The 12,248-nt window shown below is 40.2% G+C and overlaps 1 protein-coding gene across 1 annotated transcript in view; it reads left to right on the top strand.

Annotated features, from left to right (window-relative positions):
- The window catches only part of LOC115780812 (pleckstrin homology domain-containing family A member 6-like), a 222,148-nt gene that overhangs the window by 114,792 nt on the left and 95,108 nt on the right, over positions 1 to 12,248 (top strand). Inside the window, exon 6 of the mRNA XM_030730223.1 lies at positions 9,891 to 10,078. Within this exon, the coding sequence (XP_030586083.1) occupies positions 9,891 to 10,078 (188 nt within the window). The remainder of the gene's footprint in view (positions 1 to 9,890; positions 10,079 to 12,248) is intronic.

Raw genomic sequence — 12,248 nt, 5'->3', positions numbered from 1 at the left:
TTCTTCTTTGCAAACCAGCTCAAGCTCAGTCAGATTAGATGGAGAGCGTTTGACTTTGACTGAGCCATAGGGTGGCAGTGGCGCATTGGGCAGGTGCTCACCTGGTTCGAGTCCCCGTCTGAGCGCATGCTGTCGTTGTGTCCCTGGGCAAGACACTTACAGGTTTACAGTTGTGCCGTACTCTTTCCATTTCCAGTGATGTTCAAAGCTTGGGAAATCTTTTTATAGCCTAAGCCTGCTTTAAACTTCTCCACAACCTTATTCCTGACCTGTCTGGTGTGTTCTTTGGATTTCATGATGCTGTTTACTCCCCAATATTCTCTTAATCAACCTCTGAGGCCTTCACGGAGCAGCTGTATTTGTACTGAGATCAGATTACACACAGGTGGACTCTTTTAAGTCATTAGCCGTCATCAGGCAACTTCTGAATGCAATTGGTTGCACTCAGAGAAAAGAGGGCTGAAAACTTTTGCACACTGCATTTTTCAGTTTTTTATTTGTAAAAAATGTTTTAAATCATGTATAATTTTCTTTCCACTTCACAACTGTATACCACTTTGTGTTGGTCTTTCACATTAAATTCCAGTGAAATATATTTATGTCTGTGGTTGTAATGTGACAAAATATGGAAAAGTTCAAGGGGTATGAATACTTTTGCAAGCCACTGTAATTACACAATACCACGACTGTCAGTGGCTAAGATACTTGACCAGTTCAATCAAAGTATTTTTCATAGGTGTCTGTTGAATCCTGTTCAGAAAAATCTGATTATGACAAATGTCAGTTAAAAAGGATGATAGATAACACAAAGAAAAATATTATAATTGTTGTTTTTACGGGGAGGAGGCCCCGTGGTAGACCCAGGACACGCTGGGGAGATCATATCTCTCGGCTGGCCTGGGAACACTTTGGGGTCCCTGCAAATGAGCTGGAGGAGGTGGCTGGGGAGAGGGAAACCTGGGTTTCTCTGCTTAGGCTCCTGCCCCCGTGACCCGGCCCCCGGATAAGCGGAAGAGGATGGATGGATGGATGGATGGATGGATGGATGGATGGATGGATGGATGGATGGATGGATGGATGGATGTTTTTACCCCTCAGCCTAAAAAGGCTGATGTCCAGGCGGGTGGCCAGTTTTCAACATTTTAAACTGGTAACTTGAGAATGATGTGACCTAGGATGTTCAATTTCACACCGCAGATGCATCTAATAAAAAACCTTGGATGACTTATATTTATTTAGATTTTTGCATTTCTTATTCTTGGTTTGTACTTAGCCATTTGCTTTTGAATTGATAAGGTGTTTATAGTCAATAAGTCTCATATGCACCCAATTAAGATCTACTGAGACCTGGTAATTATGTGTTCCAGAACTTCCAGTGGATCTAAAAATCCTGCTGCCAAGAGGCTGAGGGCTAGCAGTCAGATTGTTGGGGTTTTTGCTGTGTTATTGTAAAGACCGTTCTTGAGGCAACTGTTGTGATTTATAAATAAATATAAATATATACTATACTATATATACTATATAAATAAAGTTGAATTGAATTGAATTCTGCAAACAAATACTGTTTTTTGTGCATTGAGAGGTTATTGCTGATCACTTTCAGTGTAGTGGGAGGATATTGTCGCATGCTGTAAGTCCATCTGTCTGTCCGTGCATAACGGTGTCTGTCCGTGAGGTTTGATTTTTCTGGTCTATAGGCTCCATAACCATAAGGAGGTGAGCCATGAAATTTGGCATATGTGTTTTGTATTCTTCTAAGATGTGCAGCGGGATATTCATATGTCTGTCTGTCCGTCCAGGGCTCTGTCCATAAGGTTTTAACTTTTCAGTCTATAGACTCCAAAACCACTAGGAGTTGAGTGTTGAAATTTGCCATATGTGTTCTTTACACTTCAAAAATGTGCAACGTGATAGTCATAAGGCTGTCTGGGTGTCTGTCCATGCAGGTGTCTGCCCACAAGGTTTTACCTTTCCAATCTATAGACTCCAAAACCACAAGTAGTTGAGCCATGAATTTAGGCAAATGTGTGCTTTACTCACAGTGGTGGTGGTGGTGGTTAGCACTGCTGCCTCACAGCTGGAAAAACATCTAGAAGGCATGGGTTTGATTCCACCTTGGCCCAGGTCTCTGGCTGTGTGGAGTTTGCATGTTTTCCCTGTGTCTGCGTGGGTTTCCTCCCGGTACTCCAGCTTCCTCCCACATTCCAAAGACATGCAGTTAGTGGGGTTAGGTTAATTGGTCACTCTAAATTGCCTATAGGTATGAATGTGAGTGTGAGTGGTTGTCTGTGTTAGCCCTGCGACAGGCTGGTGACCTATACAGGGTGTACCCTGCCTCTTACCCTATGTCAGCTGGGATGGCTCCAGCCCCTCCCCCCCGCAATCCTGAACAGGATAAGTGGAAGAGCAGTTATTTTTTTGTTCTTTACTCTTCAATGATGTTCAATGCAATGTTCATATAATATTTAGGACCCTTTGTACACTTTGGCTGTATTTATCTGGAAAGTAGACAACATGGATGATTTCAGGCTGCTAATGCTATGCTAATGATATGCTGCCTTTTTCTCATACCTTATTGGCTAAGACTATTCATGTTATCATATTAGCTATACCTACTTGACCATTATTGGCTCAAATGGAGATAGTGGGTATTCCCCATATCTAGTAATTGATCTAGGTCACTGAACAGCTGGCAGGAGTTAGATAGTGAAAAGCTGGGGAATCACAAATTTCTAGGTAAAGAACCAGACTGTCTATAGTAACATTAGTTCTAGGCTGCAGCTTTATGGCTTAGCCTGTGATGCCAACTTCCGATTGGGGAAGCATTGTCTAATATGTTGGTCAGGGATGACTTGTGGCCAAAAATTGTATAGACTATGACGCATCGTTGATCAATATTAAGGCCACACCTACTGCTCAGCAATATTGTTCAAATGTAAACACCATGGTTGCATTATGTTTTGGACATGTTGCCTTTTTCTTGTATTGATTTGCATTGATATCAGATTATGTAATATGGGTTCATTATGTAGTAATTTTCCTGTAGACATGAGTACAATATGATGTAAGCATGTATTACATCTGGCTTGTTGTTTTAGATTATATAAATAAGAGGACATTATATAGTATACACCCTTGTACAAGAGTGCAATATATACTTCCTCTAATTTTGTTTACCATCTGAATTTTTTTGTCTGTTCTAGGATGTGGGTACCAAAAAGTATTTGTAGAAATGTTAAAGATAATCACAGATTATCGACCTCTTACAGTATGCTTCAACTTTTTAATTTAATGAGTATTGTTAATATGGAAAACATATTTTTGCTGGAATATGTATTGTATCATTACTAATCCAGGGGTGACTTAAAGTATATGGAAAAAAGTTAGGCCAAATTAGGGCAAAATTGTTTTGCAGAATGTAATAAGATGTCTGCTGAAGGGTTTTCTATTATGAAATGGGTCTATAATGTTATCTGACTTCTATACTTATTTTATACTTTAAGTAATCACAGGATATTTCCTTCTGTGATGGGTCTTGTTTTTCCTTGATAACAAGGAAAAGAGATTGCTGAACATTAACCTACATCTAAAACCTGCGGGACAGGGGCTCTTGAGGCCTGGAGTTGAAGAGCCCTGACCTACACTATATTGCCAAAAATATTTGCTCATCTGTCTTCACACTTAAATGAACTTGAGTGACATTCCATTCTTTCCATAGTGTTTAACATGAAGTTGGCCCACCTTTTGCAGGTATAACAACTTCAACTCTCTTGGGAAGGATTTCCACAAGATTTAGGTGTGTGTTTATGGGATTTTTTGACCATTTTTCCAAAACCGCATTTGTGAGGTCAGACACTGATGTTGGCCTGACTCGTAGTCTTTGCTCTAACTCATTTCATTTGGATTGAGATCAGCTCTCTGTGCAGGCTTAACTCCAATTTGATTATTAAAAAAATCCTCGACACAAATTTGTTGCTTCGATGTTTTGTTTTAACTCTGCAGCTTAGGTTTCTCTGTGTAAGCGGAGCATTTCATCCACATTAGCGGCATTAAAGTTCTCTGTTGGTGCGATGGATTTCCATCATTTGGGAAAAAAACTGGATCATCGCTGACAAGTTTTTCCACACCCCCATTGCTCTGTGCTGTGAGTGTGTGTGTGTGCACGTGTGTTGTGCAGAGAATGTCAGCTGTTATTTTTTTCTTTACTTCAGCTTTACTTCAGCTGTAGCCACCAGATTTCTATAACCACAGTTTGCAAACGGGGGCTGCCATTAGCACTAGTGATCGTTCAGTATTTTTGTTGTGTATGCTTTTTACATGATTTCTGCAAAACCATTAGCGGAAGGAAATGGCACACTGGGGCACATTAAATGCACGATATATAAGTGTAACTCTTCTGGATTATGTGCAAAAATTATCGCTATCAATCTAATAAGGCCTGATTTAAAGTTCTGCATCAGTCCTTTGTACATAAACAAAAAACCTCTTTGAACTTAACATGACATGCAACCCAAGAAATGAAACTACACATCCACAAAGACTGTGGTTACTGCCTAGGCTTGAGAGGTGCTTTCTGGTTACATACTGGTTACATTCACACCTATGGGTAATTGACAAATTAACCTAACCCCACTAACTGCATGTCTTTGCACCCTGGGAGGAAACCGGAGTACCCAGAGGAAACTCACGCAGACATGGGGAGAACATGCAAACTCCACACAGCAAGAGGCCTAGATGTTATTCCAGCCGTGAGGCAGCAGTGCTAACGACCATGCCACCATCCTGCCCATTAAAGATGGTTAAGTAAAGATGGTTAATTTTATTTCAGCTCTAAGTGTTTAATATCTAGGTGTTTTATGGGAATGTGGATCTTTCAGATCAATTTGAGAAGTGATTTTGAAATTGTTTGACATTTTATTGTGTCATTTGGCGTGGGGCGCTTGTCTTGGTCTTGACTTGGTCTCGCCCTCCCTCGGTCTTGGTTTCAACTCAGTCTCAGACACTAAAAGTCTTGGTCTTGTCTCGTCTTGATACACACTGGTCTTGGTCTTGTCTTAGTCTTGGGTTAGGTGGTCTTGACTACAACACTGGACAGGTGACATCCTATCACACTACCATGCTGGAATTCATTGAGCTCCTCAGAGCAACCCATCCTCACTGCAGGAAGGAGCGCTTTCGCAGGTCATTCATCCCAACAGTAGTTAGACTGTATAAGACATCATAATGTCTTGAGTCACTTGGACACTTTACCTCCACTGCCATCACTTTATCCATATAGTCAGATACATTTTATTTATTACACTCACCCATATAATGCATACCGTGTATGCTGTGTACCTTACCGGCTACAAATGTATATAATATTTTGATATCTGTATATAGTGTTTTGAGGTGTGAGTATATGTGTGTATATGTAAATGTGGGTATTGACACTGATATATATATTTATGTATATAGTGCTTATGTATATGTGTATAGATTTTTGCTATTTTATTTTATTCTATTCTATTTTAGTTTTTAGTTTAGTTATTTGTTCTTACTCATCCTTTTCATTTTTTCTCTGTATTGAGCTGCTGTAATGCACAAATTTCCCCGTCGTGGGATCATTAAAGTTTTATCTTATCTTATCTTATCTTATCTTATCTTATCTTATCTTATCTTATCTTATCTTATCTTATCTTATCTTATCTTATCTCTTTCACAAATGTTTGTAGAAGCATTCTGTATGGCTGGGTGCTTGGTTTTATACACCTGTGGCCGTGGAAGTGGTTGGAACACCTGAATTTAATGATTTGGATGGGTGAATGAATACTTTCAGCAATATAGTAGTTTATCTTCTGGGAATTTTGATTTTATTTATCAGTCTAAGTGAGACCTTCATCAGGTAATCACCAAAGTCAGATTCATTGTCTTGAAATTATAACAATGCACACAAAAATTTGAGGGAAGTCCATCTTGCAGTTGTTGTCACATTAGCTAAATCTAGTTTGGTATCCCTTTCCAATTTCACTGGCTATGAACATAGAGTACATTTAAATTGCTGTTTCACTAAACAGAATATCCAGGTAATTCATTTATTTATCTACAATGAAGAGTGTTTTTAATCAGCAGTTCAGTTAGAGAGCTGCTGAGACCTGCTTTACTGGCAGGTTTACTGCCTTTCTATACTGAGGTGTGGGCCCAGCCAGGGTGCATTCAACAGTTCCAGTCAAGCTGAAAAATGTTCAACTGAAAGTTTGACAGCTCTCTGGTCTGTAGTTGTATTCCCAGTTCTGAATTTTTCCATTACAAATCCTAATTTTCATCTTTTTAGTATTTTATGTCTTCCAGGAGTATAAATGCACGTGAAAAAATGAGTTTTAGGTATTTGTGTACATAATTGACTCCATGGGCAGCGTCATTGTTTACATATGTGGGTGTGCTGGTTAGGCGAGGAGCTGTATAGGTACACATCTGACAACTTCTAAGCTGTTGCTAAGAAGAGAGAGAGCCAGGAAGTATAAGGTATCTAAGTATATTGTATATTTCCCATTTCTGTGGTTTTGGGATAGTTATCTTGCCCACTGATAGTGAAGGGAGGTTATGTTTTCAATAATTTGTTTGGTTGTTTGTTATAATTCAAAACATTTTGAACCAAATTTGATAAAACGTAGAGCCCCGATTATAAAATACCTAACTCTTTGAATCTATTAACTGTGTTGTGGCATGAGCATACATGGCTACCAATGGAACTTGGCCTCTACTATTTATTGATGATGTGACTGACTGCTGATAAAAGTACAAAGATTAATTCTGAAGTGTACAGGACTTTACCATCTGTTCAGATTTGGCCAGTTGAATTACATGATCAGCATTAGTTGCAGTAGTTAAAGTGATGTTATTTGCCCAGCTACTTTTGAGCTTCTCAAAATGGGTGAATTTAAAATAAAACTGGGGTAATTTCTAAAAAATTCTGCTCTTCAGTAACATCGTAATTGATCTATAATCCACACACATTGGGGTGGTGTACAGCACCAAAATGTCAAAAATTATGCCACTGATCAAATACTATAAGTGTGTATAACAGTGTGTGTATAATGGCAATTTCTTCTTCAATCATTCACTTCAATAAATCGTAAATAGACTAGTTCTTATAAAGCACTTTTCTACTCTATTTGAGCATTCAAAGTGCTTTATACGTATGCATTATTTATTCATACACATTGATGCAACTTGGGGTTCAGTATCTTGCCCAAGAATACTTTGGCATGCAGCCCGGAGCAGTCAGGAATCAAACCTCCAACATTCTGATTAGTAGGTGATCTGCCCTACCTCCTGATCCACAGCCACCCTAGAAATGTGGCACCATTTAAGGGGAAGGTATAAGATTGCCAAGAAGCATTGTTACAACAAAAGAAGTAATTGACCAAACACAAATTTCTTTACTTTTTGCAGGTTTATATGGAGTAATGACATAGTAAATTCACACTAAATGAGCTTCCTACTTTTCACTGCTTAATGCATTCAAAGGTTAGATGGTTCATTTTTAATAGCGTGGCCATACAAAAACGATTTTAGGCATACATCTCACGTATGTAACCAAACAATCATGTAGCATGGACTACAACGGAATTAGCTTTCAAAGCAACTGTCTCCATGGAAAACACAAAAATTATTGGCATGTGGTGACAAAGATTTGTTCTTGTCGTGTTCTTTGACCAATCTCATCAGTGTTAGATTGATCCAGATATTTGCTGTTGAAGCTTGCAGTGTTTAATTGTTTTCTCTACTTTTTAATAGCTTTACGTGGTTTGGTATTGTCTATTTACTTAATCTGCAGTTCACTGTAGCATACAAATTATTGCCACTATAGTGATTCTTTATCGGGTTTCTTTTTTCTTTTCTTTGTTTGTTCTTTCTTTCTCTATTTTGAATGTATTTCTTATCTGTTTAGCTTTTCCTTCATCCTTTCTGCCTCCTTAATGCCTAAATCTCTTTATTTCTGAAAGGGATATAAAGTACAGTAAATGTAAGTAATATGTTAACGAATATGTTCATTAAGAAAGCACTTAAGAGAAGATGTGACTAATCCATTCAGTTTTTGCTCTGTCACGTCATGCTCTTTATAAAGAAAGGAAGGACAATGAAAGGACAAAGAATGGATACTGCATATATACATGCACGCACACTCAACCCCCAACCTCTGTTGCTAAGTTACTGCTGCCTGTTACTATTCAGCTGTTTCACCCGGTTGCATCACCCTTTGTTGGTGTTGGAGGTGGAGCCTCATAATGTTCCAGCGTGGAAGGAAGTGACTAATGTTTATCAGTGACTTCATTCCCTTCTCTGTCTACATCTTATGACATTACATTCTCTGCACCTCTGTGCGTCTGTGTGTGCGCGCGCACACACACACACACACACACACACACACACACACGCACGCACACACACACACACACACACACACACACACACACACACACACACACACACACACACACACACACATCTTTGTTCAAGGCTGAATACATTTCATTTGCCATTGCACTGGCACTATTTTTTCCTTTCAACACTTAAATAGATACACACAAATGCCAAACCATTTGAGTCTTCTCATTAAACAATGATTGCATTTTAATAGAAAGTATGTTTTAAAATTTTAGAGACTCAGTTGAAATAATGTGGCCAATACAGAATCTGTAACCCAGAATTTCAATTAGATTCATTAGATAAAGAATTGACTCTTTCTGCATTTGAATACATGGTTAATGAGTTTGACTGATGCCATTTACATCATGTTAAACATTAAAAGTATCACATAAAGCAAGCATTTATATTGTGACTGATTAAAAAAACATTGTGATGCGTAATAGACATGGGTTGAAACTTGTGTGCACTCAGTATTAAAGGTCATTACTTTTGAGCTACTCATTTTATTTTCATTTAATTTTAGAGAGGCTTTTGAGAGGTGGTGACCAGTGAATCAGAGAAATGTCAGCAAATAATTTCACTGTGTAGAACTTCTGTTCATATTGCCTTCATCTGGTACAGATGAAATTGTTTACACTTTTTTCTTTAATTCTCATCAGTCGTTATCACTGTTCTGTAATGCAGTACACATACAACCAAAAATATTTCTTTAACAAATGTTTTAATCAGCCGTAGACATTTTATAACATTTCAACTCTTAGTTGCATATTATGGGGATGATTGTTTATTCCTCCAGTGGGTGGATTTTGAGACTATGGCATATTGCACTCTTGTCCTTTCTTGTGTCCAGATTAGTCTTAAGATGCAAACTCTATGCAAAAAAGCCCTGCACAGGTTTCAACCCTATGGCCTTTTGCTGAGGGGTCCTAACCATTAATTTACTGCTGCAACTGTTTAGCCCATTGGCTAAACTCTATCCAGCAGTGATCAGTGACCTTTGCCACAACTACAGTTAATCTTGCTCATTGTTTTTTCCCTCCAACTTTCATTCACACACATGAGGTCATCTGGTCCTTGTTTCTTCTGTTATGGTTGAATATACAGTAGGTACAGTGTTATATTTTGTATCATACTGTAATTTATAATTTCCCTGCCTGCAAGGAATGCTTCATTATATCTGTTGCAATGAACTGCATGTCTGCATGTCAACTGGATACCCAAGGACTCATTATAACAACTTAGTCTTGTTTTGTTTCACTTTTTCATTTATTACCTGCATGTCAACCCTTTTCCTCATCTTGGATTTGTATTTGAAATTTATACCACCTCTGTAAAGCTTTTGTATTTGATGCTCACTTTATTATGTGCCTACCATTTTTTATGCAATGAAGGATTTAGCAACAGGCACTAGATGTTGAATATCGTGATAACAAACTGATTTGAGACTGAGTGCGGCATCTCTTTGTTTCACCTTGCAGGTGTGGTTGAAGGAGGAAGAGGAGGAAGGTGAAGATACCAATTTGAAGGGTTCCTTTGTATTTTGCATGCAGGTGGAGCATGCTGGTACCAGGACATACTATTTCAGCACAGACAGCCATGCAGAACAGGAAGAGTGGATCAGAGCCATGAGCGAGGCTGCTTTGGTCAATAATCAGCCAGTAAACAGGTGTTTTTCACACACATGCATGGAGCCATAATGCACTTAAAATATGTACTGGTACAACCATATTCTATTGGGTATTTTTATTCGAACATGACTAAATGTCCAGGCATTTCAGTGTTTTACTAGTGAAGTGATAAATAGCATAGGCTATTTATCACTTCAAGTCAAGCTTTACAATACTGAATTCATTTCAAAGTCAAGTCAAAGTCAGCTTTATTGTCAAATCTGCAATATGTACGGGACATACACAGGATCGAAATTTCGTTACTCTCAGACCCATGGTGCAACAACAAACAATAAACCTTTAACTAAACATCAATACATGGTTCTAAACATGGCGCCCTCCGTGGCAGACGTGTTTGCGACGCGCTCCCTACACCAATTGTATTTGTTGTTTATTCTAGTGCTAGTTTGTGTGGCTAATATTCAGTGCTTGTACTCAAGGATCACGTACAGCAGAGAAACACTATTGGACATTGGAAAAGTTTCCCATGGGCTTAGCTTAGACCTTTTGGACCATAGCCTTCTTCTGTGTTTGGATCATGCCAGCTCCAGCCAGCAGGCCGTAACACCACGATCACGCTCAGGCAGGCAGAGCAGCCGACAACGAGCGCATCCAAGACGGAAGCGTGGCAAGAGAGGAGGGCTACATGCTAAACTAAAGGCTAGAGCCACACGACCACCATTGCCTAGCCTTTTGGTAGCTAATGTCCGCTCTCTCGAAAACAAGATGGACGAGCTGAGAGCTAGGACAATAGCTCAGCGGGAGATCAGGGAGTGCTGTGCTCTGATCTTCACGGAAACCTGGATCACTGCAACTACTCCGGACTCGGCCATTCAACTGCAGACCCACTCAGTGCACCGCGGAGACCGCACATCTGCCTCGGGTAAAAACAAAGGTGGCGGTGTATGTGTTTATGTCAACAAGCGATGGTGTGTGGACGTTCAGGTGGTGGAGAAACACTGTTGTACTGACATCGAAGTGTTGATGGTGAAGTGCAGACCCTTTTATTTACCGAGGGAGTTCAGCTGTGTTAATGCTGGCTGTTTATATCCCGCCGCGAGCCGATCGGACCACAGCGCTAGGAGTACTGCACGACATCATCAGCAAACATGAGACCGCCCACCCAAATGCTGTGTTTGTTGTTGCCGGGGATTTTAACAATTGCAGCCTCAGGACTGTTCTCCCTAAGTTCCATCAACATGTGAGCTTTCCCACAAGGAATAACAACATTCTGGATCACGTGTACAGCAATGTGAGGGATGCATACAAGGCTGTGCCCCGCCCACATTTTGGACAGTCCGACCATATTTCTGTGTTCCTCTATCCAAAGTACAGGCAGCTCCTCAAACAAGCCCCCCCAGCAATTAAAAGCATTAAAGTTTGGAGTGAAGAGACTGATCTGGTGCTTCAGAACTGCTTTAATGCCACAAACTGGGATGTGTTTAAGAATGCTGCTCTGAGAGAGGACAGTTCTGTGGATTTAGAGGAATATGCATCAGTGGTTACCAGTTATATCAGCACATGCGTTGATGATATTGTCCCCACCAAATGCTGCAAGATATATCCCAACCAGAAACCATGGATGAACTGTGAGGTATGCTCCATGCTGCATGCACGCTCAACTGCATTTGCCTCTGGTGACACGGAGGGCTACAGAAAGACCAGATATGACCTACGTAGATCCATCAGGGAAGCCAAGAGGCAGTACAGTCTGAAGCTGGAGGGATATTACAAACACTCTGATTCCCGACGCATGTGGCAGGGCTTGCAACACATCACTGACTTTCAGCAGAGGAACAGCAGGATCACAGCCTGCAACAACGCCCTACCAGATGAGTTGAACCAGTTCTATGCTCGCTTTGACACCCTCAACTCCATCCAACGTAGAGAGATTCTACTACCGGAGGCAACACAGAGCTCTTCACCCACTGTAACATCGACTGAGGTGTGCAAGGCCCTGAGGAGGACCAACCCCCGAAAAGCACCTGGCCCCGACAACATCCCTGGCCGTGCTCTGAGGGTCTGCTCTTCAGAGCTGGCCGAGGTTTTTACAGATATTTTTAATTTGTCCCTCTCCCAATCATCTGTGCCCACATGCTTCAAGTCCACCACTATAGTGCCCCTCCCCAAGAAAACCAACACACAACCTCTTTGAATGACTATCGTCCC

The sequence above is a fragment of the Archocentrus centrarchus genome, chromosome 5 (genome assembly GCF_007364275.1).
Source record: "Archocentrus centrarchus isolate MPI-CPG fArcCen1 chromosome 5, fArcCen1, whole genome shotgun sequence".
In the NCBI taxonomy this organism is placed as follows: domain Eukaryota; kingdom Metazoa; phylum Chordata; class Actinopteri; order Cichliformes; family Cichlidae; genus Archocentrus; species Archocentrus centrarchus.
Note: the sequence above shows the minus strand (reverse complement) of the source record. Positions and strands in the feature narration are given on the sequence as shown.